The 21,775-nt window shown below is 38.8% G+C and overlaps 1 protein-coding gene across 5 annotated transcripts in view; it reads right to left on the bottom strand.

Moving 5' to 3' along the window:
• Positions 1-3,308: 3,308 nt before the first annotated feature.
• The window catches only part of CAMK2A (calcium/calmodulin dependent protein kinase II alpha), a 173,995-nt gene continuing 155,528 nt past the window's right edge, over positions 3,309-21,775 (bottom strand). For 2 of the 5 annotated variants that reach the window (XM_089528622.1, XM_089528633.1), the window contains 4 exons: positions 20,272-20,347; positions 17,619-17,713; positions 15,212-15,440; positions 3,309-6,221 (listed from right to left, as the gene is read on the bottom strand). In XM_089528622.1, coding sequence (XP_089384748.1) covers positions 6,161-6,221; positions 15,212-15,440; positions 17,619-17,713; positions 20,272-20,347 — 461 coding nt within the window. In that variant the 3' untranslated portion in view covers positions 3,309-6,160. Of the gene's footprint in view, positions 7,448-15,207; positions 15,441-17,618; positions 17,714-20,271; positions 20,348-21,775 lie in introns of those variants that run through there. The other 3 variants (XM_089528650.1, XM_089528658.1, XM_089528641.1) reach the window with 2 other exon arrangements.

The raw sequence follows: 21,775 nt of genomic DNA, 5'->3' as shown, positions 1-21,775 counted from the left end.
AAATCAAAGTTATTACACTTAGACAGGAAAAATGAATGCACAAATATTCGATGGGTGAGACCTGGTTTGGCAAAAGAACATATGAAAAGGATATAGGGATCTTACTAGGCCACAAGCTTAACATGAATCAGCAACATGAGGTGGCTGTCGAAAAGGCCAATGCAATTTTGCATCAGTAAGAGCACAGTGTCAATATCAAGAGATGTAATAGTACCACTCAATTCATCTTCGGTCAGAACTTACCTGTAGTACTCTGCCCTGTTCTGGGCACTGCAGTTCAAAAAGGGTGTTGATCAGTTAGAATGTGTTCAGAGGAGGGTGACCCTTGGTATGCAGTCTGGAAACCATGCCCTATCAGGAATGGCTTGGGGAACTGGGGGTGCTTAGCTTGGAAAAGAATGAGAGGTGCCATGATAGCCATTTTGAAATATTTGAAGGGATACCATGACAAAAGCTTTTATCAGCTGCTTCAGAAACTAGGGACTTTATCACATGGGAAAATCAGAGGGAAATTGGGGGTTTAAAGAGTGATTATCCTGTGAAAATCGTGTAATCGCAATTAAGATTTTCACACAATGTTGTGATTAAAGCATCATTATCCCAGGAATAACCAGGGAATAACCAGCAACAAATAATTCATGGGAAAATCACGTCAATGATGTGTTGCTCATTATTCCCTGGATAATGATGTTTAATCATGATGTGTGTGAAAATCTTAATTGCAATCACACAATTTTCATGAGATAATCACTGTTTAAACCCCCGATTCTCTGCTGAGTGATAAAGTCCTAGAACATGAACCAGTACATACAATTTGCAAGCAAGGACATTACTTAAGCATATGAAAGAACTTAATAGTAAGAGCCATTCCACAGTGGAATAGACTGCCTTGGATGGTGGTGGATTCTCCTTCTTTGGAGGTCTTTAAACAGAGGTTGGATGATTACCTCTTCCGAGTACTGTGACAATGTGCCTGCATGGCAGGGGGTTGGACTAGACCTTGTGGTCCTTTACACCCCTATGATTCTATTATCCATCTACTTGGCAGCAGCCACACATTGCATTAACTGCCACCGCCACAAGATGTGTGTCTGTCACTACCAGCTCAGACCCCATGTACATGTATGAAGTCCAATATTCAGCACTTTACACTTCCTTATGTTGAATGTCAACTGATATTTTATTCCCTAATTGTCTAGGGATCCTTTCTGATTTCTTCACAAGCCACTCTTTTCTCACCAACCTAAATAATTTTATGTCTTCAACAAACTTGACTACCTCAAAACTAACTCCCAACTCATGGACAGTGCGTATTTTCCACTGCACAGCAACCTAGTGACTATTTGAGTTGACCCTATATACAAAAAGAGAGCTCATGCACAACATGTGAATTGGCCTCATGACATAATCTGATCAGGGAAAACAAAACCAATATGATCCAGTGCTGAAACGTGAAAGAGGAATTAAACACCCAGTCATTTCCCAAACCTTTACTCCGGATACAGCATTGGAAAGACAGAAGCACCACAAAGAAATGAGAGTCAGGCAAAGTGGAAGTCATTTAGTGAGAACCAGTGTTTTTCATACTCAGGAGTTTGTAGCTATTTTATTGCACTTGAAACACCAAGAATAAAACTGACAATTCCCATTTTATCCACCCCATCCCCCCAAAAAACGTAGAATAAAATTTGAGCAGTGATCATTTTGTTCACAGCCACAGCTTCAAAAAACTGGAACAAAGAATCCAACACAGTCACACTGCTTTACAGTTCTGAGTCACTTACAAAAGATACTGCAGAATTTTGAAATATTCTAGTCACATCAAGTTAACAGACATGAGAGGGACACTCTCTGAAGTTTGTTTACATTACAAAGCTGCTTTTTCTGTCCTCTTTTTCCTTTCTTTCTTTCTTTCTTTCTTTCTTTTTTTGCATTCATGTGAAATAAATATTTCCATAGAGATTTCATGTGTGCATATATATATGTATTATATATATATATATTTGTATTTACATTTATAGATTCATTTTAAACCACTTAATTTTCCTGCTTGTCCCCCCAAAATGTTACAAAAGCCATAAAATTGTGCAACAGTTAGAAAAAAAATAGTAACCCCAAATTCTGCCTTCTCAGATTTTACCTTACAAAAAACCAAAAATGAAAAAGGACAAAAGGTGGTTAGTTTGCAGCCGTGCAAGAATTGAGGAGAAGGAAGAACACCTCATCTTAAGAAAGGCAATTACATACAGGATTGTTGGAGGAGGAAAGACAACCTATATCCCCAACTAGATGAAAAGTTAGGTAACAGCATAAGAGATTTTGCTTTACTTCAGTCCCCCTGCCCATTGGAAATGCATTTGGCGGGTTTTTTTTCTTGTTCCATCAGCATAATTTCAATTACAATGTGTAATAGAAAGAAATCGCTAGAGATTATTCTGGTTTATCGTCCATCCTCCTCTACTCACTGTAGCTGGAAATTGACATCGGCCCTAAAAAGGCCTAACTCCAACAACAGGATTAGAGATGCTTAAACCATTTGAAATCAATGGATTTAAGTATGCCTAACTGTGCTAGGCCAAAGTAATTTAGGCAAGTTCCTACAAAGAACTTCCAAATTCTTTGTCAAATGAGCTGCATGATATAGCCAAAGCTCTTTCTCTATTGCCCATTTTACTATTTATCACTTGTCCCTGAATTAAGTCCATCTAGATTTAGTTTGTATGGAATTATTCCATGCGGCTGTAGATGAAGTACAAATAGATGGACATCTTAATTCTGGTTCTGGATTCTAATGGTGAATATTGTCCAGAACAAATCTCTTCAGTTACACTTGGTTAGACTGCATTTTGGATTAGTGTGTCCTTCCTTATCCATCTCCTCTGTCAATATTGCATCTTTATTGCTCATCGCTGCTTTGTTACACATACATGAGTCATACTGTTTAGGTTCATTGACTACGGTTATTTTTTTCCCTTTTCTTGATAAAATTAAATGTGCACAAACCCAAATGTGCAGCCCTTCATACAGTAACTTGGATAGAGTTTGCAAAATGGAGGTGGGGGAATGGCCTGTGGAATGGTGAAGAAGCTAAGACTCTGCTGGGTCAGCAGACATCCTTTCGTCCATTTCAAATAAAGGCAAGGATAAAGGGCAAAGACTAGAGTGGGTCTACACACCAAAATAACAAAACAAAACAAAACAAAACAGATGTGCTGTAGTATTGGGACAAACTGCATGATAAACTGCTTAAACTATTTATAGTACCTCTTTCCCTTAAAATATGGTGACAAAATTAGACAGCCTGGGCACAGTTTTAGATATTGAATTTTAAAATGGGATGACATTTTGAGTCATATCTACCATACCCTCCTAACATTTCACAAATGAAAATGGTGATGCATACGACTGAGCATCTCCAGAGTGTGGACAAGATGGCAAAAGTTATTAATGAGGAAGAACAGAGAAGCTAGGAGAAGCTGTAGCAATTTCCTTTTACCTTATGAAGGGCTAGACTGTGCCCCTACTCACCTTTACCCCCAATGAATTAACCGAGTGCATACTACATTTGCACTTTTGCACCAACTGAAGCAAGCTGAGGACAAAGTGGGAGGAGGAGAGACAAACTGGGACATTTTTAAAGACAGTGAAAAAATGGGTTGACAGAGGATTAATATGGACTGTTTTTGTCAAATTGGGACAGTTGGAGAGTGTGATCTATTTGCTCTTAAATGCAAGTGCCTTGACTTGGCGGTCATGGCAACCCTGGTAGTTTGTGATCCAGCAGCATCTCCTCTTATTTAATTTAGGTTTTGTACTCATCAGGCTAATACAGAGCCACAGGCCTAAGTCAGGAAGTGCTCTTACCGTTCAAGTGCCTATGCCTGTGTTTCTAGTGCTTCAAATTAAAAAACAAACAAACCATTACTGTGTGCTCCAGCTGATACCAACTAAATAGAATTATTCAAAGTTTCAGGTAAGTTGGCTTTCATGATAGCAAACTGCAAGTGTCTTTACCAGAAAAGGTGATCAGATGTGATCAGAAAGAGTAAAAAGTACAGGCAAAGGTAAGTAGATATTTAAGATAGAGGAAAATAGGGGTGTTGATGCTTTCATAGTAAAACTGGGCTTTAGAAGTGTCAATGGCAAAACAAGGTGAAGAATGCACAAGAAGGCTTTGAAATGAAATGCATGGTAGAAAACACCTCCTTAAAATGCAGATGTTTAAGTCACATTTCAGTGGACTAAAAAAAAGGGGGGGAGGGTTTGAGGTATTTTTTTCACCTGCTAGATTTCCCTCTTTACTGGAAGACTTAAAAGAATACTCAGGCTCTACTAGGATCCTGCATCTCTCGCCTCTGAAATGTAGGGGGATCTTGCATTCAGAAAGCTATAAAACAATAACTCAGTACAAGATGTATAGGATGCAATATTACTGTGGTCCAAAGAAATACAGTCAAGGGTAATGTTAGATAGAAGGCAAGGGTAGTAAAATGTCTTTTGTTCCTGAAGGCCTGATCATACATAAAAGTCTGGAAGCAAATCCCCCACATGATGAGCTAGCCTATTGAGGTTAGCAACAGCAGCAGCAACAAATATTCCAAATTCCAAAGAGTTTTTTACAGTGAGGGCCATAGAATTAGTTTGATGACTAGTAATTTTTAGAGTGTTCCTCTTAAAAGGTGATTCACATGCAAAAGGAGATTCAGTGTTAGGAGTCCCAAAGAATTTTAGTCCATTCAGCACATTTGGTCATGCTCAAAGTAAATATTTGGACATGTGAAACAAATATTTTTTACCAAAACCCAATTCATTTGTGGGAGTGGGGAGATGTAAACAAGTTAACATATCGTAAGCATTAATTGGTACAAAAGCCCTTTTCACCTCAGTGTTTCATTTCACCATAATTATTTGTAATTCCATTGAAGGTCAACACATACTTGGACCAGTAAGTGGTACATTTACACCTTATCTCAACCTGAGTCACAAATAAATCCCTGTTTAGAGCAATAAATACTATCTGATGGATCTTCTAATCTCTTCTTCCCCTCAGCTCCAATGGGAACATAATTCTTGCAGTTTGCAAACATGGTTTATAATAGTAGAAGCCCACCCTGCCTTACAAGATGGAAAGCTAAGCATTTCAAAGCACAGAAAATGCAAAATTACACCATTCACAATTTATACAGAGTCTTACCCCAATTTTTGTTGTTATTGTCCCCAAACAAGCAATTTTTTGTTTGCTTTGAAGTACACATAGCTGGTTATAAAGTTAAATGTCATGCAAATGAAGAAAGTGCCACTTATAAGTTCTCCTGGTAATAGAAGTGCACGAATCTCACATCAAAGAGTAAAGACTTTTAGAGTCGGGGGGAAAATAAAAAGGGACCAGAAACAAAAAGACTGTCAAAAATAATAAACATCACACTTCCCATACCAATAATGGAAGGCAAGAAGGTGATGCCAAAAATAGAAGTCTTTCAGCCCTCCATGTCCATCAAAAATGACATAGCAGTGATGTCAGAGAAACATCTTGGCTACCCATTTATTGTTCCAAAAGATTTCCTGGCCTTGGGAAAGATCCATTCTTGCATTTTGCCCAAGCTGACTCTGATGTTCACAAGCTGTCCTTTGACCTCAGTTCAGAAGTTTCCTCCATCTCCATTGGGATCCATTAGAACACATAATTCTGATTTCCAAACTTTTCCATGACATATAGATAGGGCACCACAAGGTATAAAATTGTGAGATTTGCCAGAAACTTACATCGGAAAACATGCCCTTGCTTCTTACGTCTTGTACTCTTTTGCACTTTCAGTAACAATCTGACAAAAAGTCAATTGCAAATGTAAACAATAACCTATTAAGCCCCACCCCCAACTTCATTAAAAATCAGCCACAAACCCAAACAGTTGATATTTGTAGGTATTACATAAAGATCCATTTCAGCAAATACTCAAAATCCATTTACGAAATAACACGGAAGGGTTGTCTTTTTCTTTTCTTTTTTTTTCCTATAAAAAGGCATGCACTCAAAGTACAAGAGATAGCGAAATATTTCATTTTGTTTTTGTTAAAAGCATAACCAAAATGCCTCAAAGTGTTATTAGTAAAGCTTGCATTCTCTGTCTTTGCTGGAAAGCGTTTGGCCTCTAGATGTATTTTACATTGAAGGGGGGAGTTCTGTTTCCGCAGTGCCAGCAGCTTCAGTGCTGTCGTGTTTCCTGAAAGGTAATATGCAGGAAATTGTGAGGGAAGGAAATATTTTTGGCTTTTAAAAAAATGAAACTAAGTCTTGGGGAAGGCAAGGAAAAGAATGATTCAGAATGTGCTAGGGAAGGAAATTGCAGTTAAATTCAGTGCAAGGTGAAACCTTCCCATATGAAAGATGCTGTTTCCAAACTGACCATGGATAAAGGAAGTTCCTATAATGCATTGGACTGAGGTAAAACTGCCTTATGCTAGAAGACTATCAGTGCATTAAAACATGGGGGGAAATTCTACTATCAAAATAGACCTTTTGAATATTTATTTTCTTGTAGACACTTTATCATGATATGAAAGTGTTAGCTCTTTTACTCAAGCTCTGAAAGGAGAACCTTTAGAATGAACACTTATATGATTTTGTAGTGAAAATCTGTTAATCTGATCACAAAATCTGCCTTTTTGAGAAGATAATGTTGTTGTTTTACTCATGATTCTAAATAAAACCACATTCAACCCAACAGAGGTTTGATAAGATCTAATACAAGCTGCTACTTATCAGATTTTACCTTCATGCTAAATGGAAGATGTAGGTATGAAGGAGTGTCAGAGAAATGTGAACTGGCTGGATTTTAGATAATGAAGGATGGGGAAAAATATCTGTAGATAAATAGCATAACTGAGATCTGATGTGATAAGATGTGGATAAGACAAAGTGAGTATCGATCAACTTGTAAAGAGAGGTGGCCACCAGGCCTATAGTGGCAGCTGGCAGTTTAAATCTTCTCTGGGTCCTCTCTTTTCTCTTAACCCTTCTTAAGACTTAGTAGAAATAACAGAGACTGAAAGAGATCCCGTCCCTGTAAGAAAGATGGTTTGTGAAAACATGTAACATGGGTGAATCCATGAATTCTGTGGCCAGTATGAGTTAAAGGCTTACTCTCTCAGTCTATTGCTCATGGGTCTCTCCTTTTACACAAAAAGCTGTTTCATGCAGCAGGGCCCCAGTACATGCCCTATTCTATTAGAATGGCACAAAGTGGCAAACATGGAGCGTGCGGAAAAGAAGGAGAAAAGTCTATTAAATTCTTGATTTGTTTTGGTGAGGAGCTCTGTGTGTGAAAGGAATTCCAGCAAGAACCAAGTAGTAGAGTCAGCAGCCAAGTTCCCTAGATAAGGGATACCAAGGATCTTCCTTTGTAGTGAGGCAGTGAGAAACCTGGCCTGTGAGTGGCTGGTGTTTCAGCTGAAAAACATAAAAGGAAATGGCCTTTTTATTCCACCAAAAAGATGCTCTGATTCTCCCCAGCCCATTTATTTCTTACATTCTCACCCCACTTTTCCATTAACAAGTAGCACTCAAGGTAGCTAATGCAATTAAACATTAAAAACTGATAACACTATGTCATAGTATTAAGCTATTAAAATCATCACAATAATCAAAATCTCTAAAGTCAATAAATAATTCCCCTGAAATTGTGCTTGTCATCTATGTAAAGGTCTGTGACTGTTCTTCACTGCATCTGTTATGTGGAACCTGGTAACATCCATCTTTCAAGATTTGGAAGGCAGGATTGAAGAGCCCTCCAAAATGGCTGAGATATGCAGGGGGACGGGGAATATACGGTGCCATCTTGCAGGGAGTAGCAAATGCCCTATCAATTTTACTGCCACTTCTTCTCCCAACTGATCTGTCATTGATAGGCCTGATCCCATCAGAAATTGGTATCAGCAGAACTTCTGTACAACCCAAAGCAGCTGGCACCCCTGCAGTTGGTCAAGTGCTCTCAATATGTGGGGTGGGGGAATAACATCCTGCTAATAGCTGCTCACCAGCTTCTCGTGGTTCAAGTTGAAGTGGCCTCTAGCTTGCTAAGGACTACTTAAGAACCATCTTCTCTTGGCAAGAGGAGACACAAGACAGAACAGCATGGGTTGCACCACAACTCTTGAGTGTGCTGGGGAATTACTCTTCTACTATAACCCATATGGGGAATTAAAATGGTGGTTTCACAGAGCATAATATAGAACACCATCAGTCTGCAACGCCTATGGGACTGGTAGGTGGGGTGAGGAAGACATGTAATCTAATGGAAAACCATGGGGGAAAGGACCATCTGGCAGTCAATGACTGTTTCTGTTGTTGTTTTAAAATGCTGGAGGAATGAAATTCACTCTAGTACACCAATATATATCTTTAAGCCCTATATGGCTTGAGTCCAGATTATATGCAGCACTGTAGCTGCCTGTATGAGTCTATTAAAATACTAAAATAATCTAGAGAGGCCCTTCTCTCTGTCCCACCATTTTATCATGCTAATTTGATGGGAACAAGGGAGAAGGCCTTCTTGGTGGCTGCTCCTAAGCTCTGGAGCTCCCCCCCTGGAGAGGCCAGGATGGTCCCATCTCTGCTCTTCTTTTGGTAGCAGGTAAACACATTTTTATGCTGCCAGGTTTTTATACACTGATGAGAGTTTAGGCTTTTAATGCATTGTGGTGCTATTTTTAAAGTTTTAAAGAATTTGTATATAGTTTTAATGCATTTAATGTTTTAATGGTTTAATGCTTTGACTCATAAATTGTTTAATTGTTTTTAAATCTTATATTTATAATTTTATTTTGCCTTTTTAAAAATATTTTTTAATTTTTATTTCCATAAACAAATACATCTCTACATTCTATTACATTCTATTACCTATTTATCTTTTATTAAGGTAAAAAAAATTATTTTGCCTTTGTATGCTTTTTAACTTGTATTGTTTTACTTATTGACTTCCTTGAGTCCCATTATCAGGAGAAAGACAGAATACAAATGTTAAAAATAAAATAAATTAATTAAGTATAAACTCCCCCAAACTTGTAGAAGGAGGTATTTGGTATGAAGCATCTCTGGGAAGAACAGGGGCAGAGGGAGAATTGACAATGGGTTTTCCTTGTCAAGCTGAAGTGCAAGTACAGTAATACAGTCACATTTATTTCCATTGCTTCACCATTAAAAGTTCAAAATTACACAACTCAGGACAAGCCAGAGAAAGTAGAAGGAAATCCCCTGTACATGCCCTGAGCTTCAGAGAGTCTTCAAATACACTGAGACAGTGCCTTGTATTTAAATAGCTTGGTGTTCAGAGGAGTACAACAACTACTGTATTTGAAAAGTAAAGCTGAATTTTTTTTACTGTATCTCTTTCAGTACCCCAAAGAATTAGCAAAAGTATTCATACACACCCAGGTCAACCCTGGCTAAAGATGTTCAGTAGAACAGGCCGAGTGAATCAGTAGTACTTTACCAGTCCACACTGAACAAGCTAACCCTTTTAGCTTGCCTCATTCAAAGTTAGGAAAAAATACCAGAAATTGAGACTGAACACACACACACACACACACACACACACACACACAGCAGGACGACATAGAAAACTTTGGAATACAACAATCTGATAAGAATATTGTCTGGATCCTTCACAATAAAGACTGAGCATTCCAGAGAAAGCTAATAATAAGGAAACAATAATAAAGCCTATGGTGAAACCCCCCCCCCCCCCCCAAATCCACTCCAGTAATATATGGGGTACTTCAGCTTGTTGGTTCTTTGAACTTCAAGTAGACATGTATAGCAATGCATGAGTAGTTTCCTTCTTGCATGTCACTTAAGACAGGCAGGGATGAAGGAATTAAATTCAATACAATTTTCAGCAGAATGACTACTAATGCCCATTATGTATTTTGCTAAGGCATGCCCTGAACCCATACCAAACTGTATCATTCCAAAATCCAGATGACGGAATTGCACGTGTATATATACCCATCTTTTTTAAAAACAAAAACATATGTCTTTAACTTCCTTTAAGCACTATTTTGGAATCAAAACTTTTTTTTCTTTTTTTTTTTACTATTTTTTCCTTCCAGTCGTAACATATAGGTAAGGACATTCTAAACTACTATAATGATCTGGTAATGGATTATTTAATATGGGATATTATGGTTCGCATACAGAAAACAACCAAGGTAACCATAAGATCACAAGAAAAGAATAAATTGGGTAGGTAATGAAGGTGGGGATCCCAACCTTAAACCTCATCATTAAAAATTATATAGACACCAGATACTAAGGCTTGGCAAGTGTTTTCTTTTGTTTTGTTTGGCTTTGGTTATGATTTTGGCTCAATTAAATCAGTTCACAACCTGTGAGCTGATTCAAACACTCTGTCCCCCACAAATATGCTATTGTGACATTACCTCACAGCGATATTAACACATTGGAAGTGTTGGAAGTGCAACAATGATTAACACTGAAAGAGTGGGCAATAGCAATAGGTTTAGATAGTGTGAGTAACCTGCAATAAGCTACCTCTGTCTACCTATCCTGTCCCCTCTGTACTGATAATTTTGAGACTGTTTCCACTTCTCCTCCTCCCACAACTCTCCCAGCTCTTCCCTAGAGATGTAGAAAGATTAGAACAACTCCCTGAGTAACTTTCCTATCTCAGAATGGAGTTTCTATAATAAAGCCTTTACTTTTGTTCTCTGAGACATTGGTGTCTTTCCTCCCTAGTCAGGATCACTAACCGCTGCACACACTAAAGCTAATAGATTATGGGAGCCCAAAATCTTTTGTTGTTTTTAAGAGATCAGTGAAAAGATTGAGGTAGATCTAAGACCCAGGTCATGTATTAGAGAACAACGTCATGGTGCCCCCCCCACCCCCCCAAGGCTGATGACCCTTCTCATGCTGAATGGGGAAAATTACTCAAGTTGGATGAACAAATTGGAGCCTGAATTGTTGAACAATGGCTTTCTTGATATCGGCAAAGGAGACAAACCAAAAAACCCTGAGGAAATACCACCCTGGGAATTTGGGGATTGGAGAGCTCATTGCATTATTGTTCCTATCCTATCTGAAAGGACATTGGGGTATATTCATCATGAGGTAACTGCTAAATCAATGTTAGCCTATCTTGAAAGGACACATAAGAAATCAGATGTCTGTCAGTGCTATTGCTGCTGAAGCTGTTAATTTCTCCTTGGATGCAGCCTGATCAGAAAGTCTAGGACTACTTGTTACATATTAAGGATTTAGCTGATGATCTGAGGCATTTTGATTGGAAACTGGATGACCAATTAATTATTGCATGCATTTTCAAGGGGATATCTCAAAACTGCCATAATTTTGTCATGTGTTTAATGGCTCAATCTGAGGCTATTACTCTTGACCCCATGATATGAAAATTAGCTGCTGAAGAGATTGCCAGATCTGAAGTAAAAGGAGAGGTTCCCTTACATTCAACAGATGCTGCTTTAATAATAACTCAGCCTCATAATAAGGAGGTTTCTGCAAATGTTGCATGCTGTTCATGTGGGGGGGGGGGAGCCACTTGTAAATTAATTGTCTTGAGAACAAAGGGACCAAGCAAAGGGAAAGAGACAGATATGGAATGCCAAGAATGTGAGGCAGACAGCCAAGTCATGCCAGACCCACTGTGAGGCATATTGATCAATAACATGTCTTTGATTTTTATAAAAAGTCTTTTGAAGATTTGGCTTTACAAGCAACACAATGAAATGAAAATATCAATATATTTAATTTAGACTTTGGGGCAACCAGCCACATGATTCAGTCTATATAAGTATAGATTTGGATGAAAATGTAAAGGATAATGTTTGTGGAAGTGGACAGACAAAACTGCAATCTCAAGGACTGGGCACCAATGTTTTGTTATGCAAAACCCCATCAGGCAACATGAAACAAATAACTCTTAGTAATGTCCTATATATCCTAATTTGCTATCATTTAAAGCACTGACAAAGAAAGACTGTGTAATTAATTTTAAAGACAATCGCTGTACTGTGTCTCATAATGGAAAATCTATAATGTGTGCAAATATAACAGAGGATTTATATGTTGTTGATTGCAAAATGGAATTTGCAAAGATGGCTAGATAATGCCTGCATGCGAACTGTTCTAGACTGTGGCATAGAAGGTTGGATCACAGAAATAATAATGCTGTAACTGTGCTTGTAAAAGGAGGTTTCGTCAAAGATTTGCATATGAAAATTTGGTGTAATGAAGAAAGATGTGTTTGCCGTGTGAAGGCAAATGGAACTAGACTCCTGTTTCCCAGTTACAGTGACAGAGAGAAACAGCACCTTGTAGAGTTAATTTACAGTGATGTCTATGAAAGTTCTGTTAATGGGAACAGATATTTGCTGACCTTTATTTATGATTACAGCAAATATACAGTTACCTATTTGATTAAAGAAAAGAATCAAGTTTATGAGAAATTAGATGAATATGTGGCTGGCAGATGGCAGCAACAAACTGAACAGAAAGCTTCAAATTTTCAGAACAGACAATAGAGATGAATTTCCAGGAAGCTTGGTAGAGCAATTTTTAAGACTGCAGGGTATTGAACATCAAAATAAATAAATAAATAAATAAATAAATAAATAAATAAATAAATAAATTCCAAAGCAGAATGAAGTGATGGAACAGAAAAATCATACTCTAATAGAAATGGCAAGGTGCATGCTTCAAAACTGCCAGCAAGACTTTGGGGGAGAGGCGGTTGCAACAGTGACTTACTTACAAAATTGACTACCAACTAAAGCCAAAAGTGCCACACATTATGAGCTATACAATGCCCAGAAACCAAGACACCTGAGAATGTTTGGATCCAAGGTTTATGTGTATATCTCAAAAGAGAAAAGAACCAAACTTGACAATGAAACAGAAGTGCACATATTTGTGAGATGAGCACCAGGACGTATAGGCTGCAGGCTTTTGTACCCAAACAATGAGAAAAATGTCACAGTCAGAGCAGTGTATTTTAATGACAGTGAAAGGCCAGGCACAGAAGAAGTGCTGGATGGCCAAATCCCTACTCTAGCTCATGGTAATGAAGAGAAAGAAGAGTCCAATGTGACACTATGGTTGACCAATGGGACAGTCAAGGCACCTAACCCACAAGAAGGGGATGCAAAGGTGCAACCCAGATAGTCATGCAGACTTAATAAAGGAAAGCCTCCCAGATGTCTTTCCTACATTGCAAAACTGGATGAAGTAGCAGAGCCACCATTGTGGGATGAATTAGAGATACCAGCAAATGAAAGAGATAAATAGAAAAGAGCTGCAGCAGAGGAAACTGAGTCACTACATAAGAACAAGACTTGGACACTTATAGAATTACCATGATGAAAATATGTTGTTGGATGTAAATGGGTTTTTAAGATCAAACATGATGAACATGGAGAAAATCAGAGATTGAAAGGCAGATTATTTGCAAAGGATACTCACAAGAGAATATTATGATAAAACTTTTGCACCACTTGTGAAACACAGTACAGTAAGTATGCAAAGGCATTTTGCAGCATCTTTGAGAAAGAAGTTGTTGCATATGTTTTTTGTAGACTTAGGCCTGAAACACACAGACCAAATAAAGAGGCTTCCAGTCACTGTGGGGTGTTCAAATAACACATGTCCCCAACTTTGACTGCAAGCAACCAGCAACCCTAAACTGATTGGATATGTAGATGCAGATTGGGCCAGTGATACGAATGACTGAAAATCTACAAGTGTATACAGTGGGCCCTTCCCTTATGCAGCAGATCTGTTCCAGAACCCCCTCCCCCCCCCCCCCCCCGTGTAAGGGAAATACCACATATGCTCGAGATTGTGCTCGCAGCGCCGTGTGGTTTGCATGCCATGGGCGCTTGCACTATTGCCTCTTCCAGTGCATGGCTTTCCACGTATGGCAGGCCCATACATATTCTTCGATGGAGATAAAATGATTGATTGGACTATGCAGAAGTGCCCATGTTACTGTTTGACTTTGGATTAAAAGAGCCAACTCCAACAGAATTATACAAAGACAATCAAGGATGTATAAAGATCTCTCAGACAGAGAAGATCAGTCTCCAGGTTAAATTCATTGAAACCAAGTATCACTTCATGCATATGAACAAGAGCTAATCAAGCTGGAATATTGCCCAACAGAAGACATGATTGCAGATATTCTTACCAAGCCTTTGGCCAAAGACCATTACCAAGCTCTATGAGAGAACATGAATCTTGTTGACTAGTGCACACATCATTGAGAAAGTGTGTTGGAAGTGCAACAATGTCCAGCACTGAAAGCTGTTCCCTAGAGATGTAGATAGATTAGAATAGCTCCCTGAGTAACTTTTCCTACCTTTTCCTATCATGGAGTTCCTATAATAAAGACTTTAGTTTTGATCTCTAAGCCATTGGTATCTTTTTTCCTTAATCAGGATCTCAAACTACTGCACACACTGAAGCTAATAGAAAGATGATGTCTGAACTGAGACTGGGCAGGGGGAGTTGGAAGAATTTCAAACTTGCTACAATTCCATGAGCTACTTACTAGGCCCTTCTGTTCCATTATATTACCAACACCCTTCCTGAGTGATATCTTTCTGATACATTTTGAGCCTAAGCATAGCAGAGGGCTTCAATATTTTGTCAGGTTGCAAATTAATCTTAACAAATGATAACATAAACATCTTTAACAGATGAGAGATTGAATTACATTATCAGAAACTCTCTTCTTGTAAACCAAAATTTCATAAACAGACTAAAACCTGTTGATAGTCCCAAGTAAAGCAGACCCACTGAATCAATAAGATTTACTATTCAGCTGTTATGTACATGGGTCTATTGCAGGCAGGACTAGCAATGGGATGTAGGCCTATGAGTACTTCCATGCCTAACGTCTAAGAGAACAATTCTTTTATCTGAATCTCAATTATATCTAAAAGTCTCTCAAGAAGATTTTGAACTGTTTATTATATAAGATATTGAATTTTAAAATCAACCAGATGTAGATCAGCTGAAAGATTTGTCCTTAATTGCTGTTCTTCTATTGTCTTGCTTACATAGATATCTTCATTTTACACTTACCACCCATATTTTCACTGAAGAAATCAAATACTCCCTCTTCATTGGAATGCCAAGAGAGGGGTTGAGAGAGATTGCTGGGACTTTGGATTGACTTACTGTGGTAAAACAGAAGGTGCTCCAGATCTGTGGAAGTGAACAATTTGCCATTTGCCATCACGGCGGTGCCAGATTCGAGTCTCCTCAGACTGTGCAGTGCGAGGGATCCCACTTGTATCAACGTACTGTGTAATGCGGATGTAAGCAATACAAGCAGACTCATCTCCCATTAAGTGGATATGTGGATTCAGAATGGTAGTGTGCACCGGTTTGCTGTTTCTGGACCATACTAGGGGTGAGGGTGGGGAGAAAAACCAGAGAAATCAGTGCAGTCTGCTCTTTGATTCTTCACCCTAACTGGAATACATGAATCTATGAATCATTGTAGCAACCAAGAAAAGGAAGAATGCAATACATTTCCTTTGGCTTGTTTCACTTTATGTTCCAATGAATTTCAAGATGGAATGATATCCTCATTATAAATGTTTGTGCTCTGTCACCTAGGAGCCAACATGTTGTGGTAGCTTAAGCATTGGACTAGGACTCTGGAGACCAGGGAATATCTTAAAAAGATATTGGAAATCCAGCCCTCTGAATCTCTGTTTAGTGCAGAAACCCACTGGATGACCTTAGGCAAATCAAACTCTCTCAACCTCAGAGTGAGCCCCCCCCCCCCCCCACTTTGAACAAATCTTTCCAAAACCCCTCTGTGATAGTGTAACCTTGGGATCATAATAAGTTGGAAAGTCACCCAGCAACTCTGTCACTTAAATACCCTAAAGGAACCAGGTCTCATCTGATCTTGGAAGCTAAGCAGGGTCAGCCCCTATTTAGTTCTTGGATGGAAGACAGCAATGGAATACCAGGTGATGTAGGCTGTATTTCAGAGAAAGGAACTGGCAAAACCACCTCTGAGTATTCCTTGTCTTAAAAAAACCCTAGGAAAAATCCATGGGGTTTCTGTAACTCAATAGGCAACATGAATACATATACTAACATACATCTTGAACTTGATGGTAAGCCATCCAGCTAATTTCCTAGAATTAGAATATTCACACTACATCCAGACATTTTTTATTACCATTTATGACCTCTGTTTGAAATTTTGGGCAATATCAAGCCAGAGAACTACTAGTTTTTATGAAAATAGAAACTTCGAAGCCATTTCCTACTGACTCCATCTGTAGGTCTACCTTGCTCAGCATGATCTATTCTGACTAGGAGTGGTTTTTCAGAACTTCAAGCTGATTTCTTTCCCAAATTGAGATTCAGATACATGTTTAGAGGCAATATCAGGCACTAAATCACTGACATTATAATGCAAAGTATAATTCAATCTATGAACCATAAATACCTGTGGGAGCTCAGTTAAGCTACCCTTCTTTATGACAAATCTCCAAAAGGGATAAGACCAACATAATGAAGGCTTGTTGTTGTGTGCCTTCAAGTCATTTCTGACTTATGGTCAGAAATACCCTAAGGAAAATCTGTCATGGGGTTTTCTTGGCAAGATTCTTCAGAAGGGGTTTTCCATTGCCAACTTCTGCAGCTGAGAGAGTGTGACTTGCCCAAGCTCACCCAGTGGATTTTCATGGCCAAGCCATGATTCAACCCTGGAAACCAGCGTTGTAGTCCAGTGCTCAAATGACTATACCATGCTACACTATAATGAAGGCAGGGTCCAACAAATGTTAGCCAAAATGGTTATGGGATGACTCTTTGTTTTTCAAGGAGTCTTTCAGAAGCATAGGAAACACCATCTGTGTGGAGTCTTTTAAGATATTGAGAAGCCCTGTGTAGAATATTCATCTCAGGTCCTTCCCTGGGATCAGTGTAATTTTGTGGTTACAGTATTGGACTGAATCTCAGGAAACCCAGGTTCCATTTCCTACTCAGTCATGAAATTCTAATGAGGTAACCTTTGGGTCATTCATTCTCATCCTAACTTTCCTCCCAGGATGGTTGTGAGAATAAAATGGAAAGGAGGAGGAGTATCATGTAAGTCACCTTAGGTTCCTTACTGGAAAAAAGGAGGATATACATCTAATAACAAAAGTATGTTGAATATGGTTGTGTTGGATTGAGACTGCATCTGTAATGGTTTTGCTCCTGATGTCATCAAAAAAGGCCAGTAGTACTACAGTACCAGTGATTTTCTTTCCATTAGTTTTATGGAGCTCAAATGAGCAGAATTCTGGAAGAAATGAGTTGGTAACAATGTAGCGGTAATTGTTGATGTGGCCCCATTCATGTGCCAAGCCCCCACTTTGGCACAACTGACCCCATAGCCCCCTTAGAAAGAACTCATATCTATGTCTTCAGGACTCATTATAGACTTCGCTATGGAGCATATACTGTATACTGGCTGTAGCTGGCATAAGGTTAGACAAACTAATAAAGTGATTTCATAAGCCAATATTAAGATTCTGATAGCAAATGACCTTTAGAGAAAGTAGAAGGTGCTTACAGTTTTCAAAGTAGAATCGATGGAAATCCAGCCCTTCCACCAGATTCCCAAGAGCTTCTGGTTCGAAAGCAGTCATTCCAGGGTCACACATTTTTCTGGAAAAACCCATGAAAGACAGAAGTAATGAAAGAAAGAAGTAAAATTACCTCCTGCCACCCCTTATGGTTTGTATGTATGGCCCCTCAGAGATATCTGCAGTTTCCCAACTTTCATGGGGCTTCCTGTACCTATGATCCCCCATAAATGTGGAGGGGTGACTGCCTGTGTATAAAAATACCCTCAAATCAAAAAATAAAATAAAATAACCCCCAAAATCCAAAATACATGTGGTCCCAAGCATTTGAGATAAGAGGGACTCAAGCTGCCACTACATGCAGCAATTCTGGTGTGTTGGCTTGGAAGACAACTACGATGGTAATTACCAGTGCTGGAAATGATACAACAACAGTAAACAAAGAAGTGTGACCTAAGATCCTTATAATACAGTGCACCCGCACCATATGCAGACGTGTCATATGCAGCTTCCAGTGTACACTGGAAGCCACTCCAGATATAAGCCTTGCGTCCCCCCCCCCCCCCCGAAGATGTAATGGGGTGCCCACAAGCCCTATTACTTCCAATGAGGCTCAAGCTTATGTGTTTTTTCTTTTATGTGGGGGGGGGGGGGGGTCCGGAATGGATCCCCGCGTAAGAAAAGGGCCACCTGTAATAAGATTCTGTTGTTCAAGTCTGTAAGAAACTAGTTGTTTGACTCATAGGAGTTTATCTCATGGGGAAAATTGAAAGTTTAAACAGGTCAGAACCCACAGTTATCCAGCGTATTAGGCACAATTGCGCAAATGGTTTTCAGACAACACCGTGCAAACCATTTAGAATCCAAACAGAAAGTGACATGAATCAGGGAATACTCATTTACGGTAAAATACCGTGTTTTCATTTCCATTTCATTCATGAATTCACCTTCTTTGCGCAATTGCTGTAGTATGAAATCTACTTGTGAGATTCTCTCAATTTTTATGCTTGTTGGCAGATTTCCCATGGTTTTTTGCTGCTTTGTTGTGCCACGAGGGACGCTGCCTTTTATGCTTCAGCCAGGCTCTTAAAGGAAGCTTGCTCTCCCTCATGTGGCTCTCTCTGTGTGGATGTCTTCTCCTCTTCCAGCCTTCTCCATTGGCCGAAAAGAACAGCTGTTGAGGGAAGGCAGGGACGCAGCAAGAGCAAGAAAGAAGTTTTCTCTTTCCTTTCCTACTTCTTTTGGGTAATGTTCTGTCCTTTTTACTTAGGTTGGATACCATTTTTTGGAAAGTAAGGGCAGTACAGTATTTTTTTATAAAGAAAACTGTATAAATAAAATTGTTTATTTCTCTCTATGTAACTTCTGATGATGCAACTACTGCTTCTGTGTGCATGCACAAAAAAGTTATTTCCAAACCATCAATGGGATTTGTCCACATCTGTATGAAAACCAAATGCACTTTCTACCCACTTTCTCGCATTAGTAATGTGCTTTTAACACATTGTTGTGCTTTGCATGTGATAATCATTTGCACATTTGTATGCTTTTCCGGGATGCGGCCACTTTTACCATTTTCAGGATTGAAGCACATAGGTCCCTGTGTGATAAATTCCCTAATTACTCACAATTGAGATATCCCTGTAAATGATGGAAAACTTTGTGGGAGGCAGGGGGAATCTCTGGCAAAATGCTTCCAGATGGACAGTTCCTAGCACTACCATTCAAACAACACTGTGTGGCTATGGTATTTTGTGTTTCCTTCCCTAATCGATTTGTGTGTGGTAATAAAATTCCCAAAAGCAGCAGTGAAAAAGAAACTGACAAATGTAAGATTATGATATTTGGACTCTACCTAAAATTTTGTGAACAAGCAGAGTGATTGCACAATTAAATCTTCATCTAGAATCTAGTAAAGCTTTAGTGCAAGGGAGAGAATTTGTGGCCCACCAGGTGTTGGCATGCAACTCTTATCAGTGCTAGTCCACATTGCCAAAGGGTGAGATATGTTAGGTTTGGCAGTTCCAAAAGCATATCCAAGTCCATGAGTCACCCACACCTTTAGTGACTTGTGTTGACCATTTTAGTGGCTTTAGTGTTGAGCATTTTAAAGTTGTGCTGGGATTTAATGAAGGTACGTGTAAAAGTAAAATCTTATTCCTTTATTATTCATCTTGGTGACAGAGCAAAAACTGGGCTTGGTTTGTTCATTTTTAAAAATACTTTTCTCATGGACAGAAATAAAAAAGGCCTGTAGCATCTGCTCTTCATCAATATGTTTGTTCTCTCAGCCAGGAATCCGAGCCCATTCTTGGTCACCTAGCAATAATAGCTGTGATTCATCTGCAAAAGAAATCCACCTATTTTAATTATGATGGGACACAACAACATAATGTTGTGGGATGAACCAATAATAGCATAATAATTTACATACTTTGTGTATGCATACAAGAAAATCAGTAATGTACTTGCTTTCAGAGTAATCTCACCATGTTTTCATTTTGTCTTGTTTTTTTTTCCAGCTAAAGACATTTGGAAGTTTTACTACTAAATACTTGACTGTGCACTGGGCTAGGACACTAATATGTCTCACACACACACACACACACACAAAATGTAAAATCCATTAGACAAACTCACGTGTAGGACTCAAAGTCACCATTACTTATTGCTTCAATCAGCTGCTCCGTCACTTTAATGATTTCCTGTTTCCGTACTGTTGGTTTAAAACAAACAGAAGATTAACTGTGAAAATATGGCATGTAAATAGACAGTGAGGAAACAGCATTTGTAGGCCTATGTTGTGATTCTATGGAACACAAAAGAAGCATAGAATATGGTGCTCAGCACAGATTTAATCTTTTTGAAAATTTAACTTTTTTTTTTTTTTAAAGCCTCTTTAGATGAGTCATTAATGATATGAAAGTATGTCTGAAAATCCTCTGGCTTTGACATTTCCAGTAATCAGAAAGGGGGCTGAATGAAATTTTCATTAGTTTGGAACAGGGCTTCATGTTTTTGATGAAGTATCAAACTTATAGACATTGCTGTATACATAATGGGGGGAAGTAAAGTATGCATACTTGTATAATTTATACAGGCTGCAGAATCTAACCCTTTTTCATGCAGAATTTGAGTTTCTTGTGGGAATTTAATCCCCCTCCTCATTTATTCTTTTAGTTCCAACTACAGACAATCCAGCTGGTTCTGAATGAATAAAAGGTAAAGGCTTAAAAGACTGAACTATCCGAGAAAGGATACTCCCCCACAATGGAAGAGATCTGAAAAGGAAGTATTTGATTTTGAGTTTTTACTGGAAAGAGTTAGGAAAAAGTCTCATTCACATGCTGGACTTAGCATGTAGTAACCGTCTAATGAGACTCAAATATAGGAAAACCCTTACCGTTAAAGTACATATAAGTGGCTGAGTTATGGTGAGGCTTGGCAGGTGACAGAAAAGCAGCCTTCGATGATAGACATGGGCTTGTACTTTCCTGCCTGCCTCTGCATGTGCTGTCCTCCTACAAAGCTGCTGAAGATGAAGCACATCCAAGCAACACTACAGCTAGAAGGCAAGTCTTTGTTGCTTGGCAACACTAAACCCAAATAACTAAGAAGAGGGGCTGATGGAGGAACTCATGAAGCAAGGCAAGGTCACCTAGTGGTAGAAGGATAAGGGGTTCAAAACAAGAACAAATGAAATTAGGGCCAATTGTGATCCAAGAATAGAAAGCCACTCCTTTTTTTATAACACCTGTATTGGTGACAGTATGGCTTCATGGATGCAGACGCATTTGAGGAAGTAAACCAAGTCTATGAGGACTTATGCTACAACTTCTTTTGGTCCGTTAGTCTCAAAGGTCCTACAAGATCCCTCAGGATGCATATGCTGTTGTTCCTTTTGTTATTCTTGCTGCTAAAAGTTAACTATGACCTTTATGACATGAAAAACCTCTATAAGCTGTCCTCCTGACAGTGTATGAATATTATAAAAACACATGCTCAAGAATGTTACTTTTTAGACTACAGCTCCCAGAATTCCCTAACCAGCATGAGTAGTGCCCATGATGGCTGACGGTACTGGGAGTTATAGTCCAAAAACTAGGAAACTCCCTCCTGCACTCTGTTAAAGTAAATGTAGTGG

The sequence above is a fragment of the Sceloporus occidentalis genome, unplaced genomic scaffold (assembly GCF_023333645.1).
Source record: "Sceloporus occidentalis isolate IW3139 unplaced genomic scaffold, rSceOcc1.0.p SCAF_1, whole genome shotgun sequence".
Lineage (NCBI taxonomy): Eukaryota > Metazoa > Chordata > Lepidosauria > Squamata > Phrynosomatidae > Sceloporus > Sceloporus occidentalis.
Note: the sequence above shows the minus strand (reverse complement) of the source record. Positions and strands in the feature narration are given on the sequence as shown.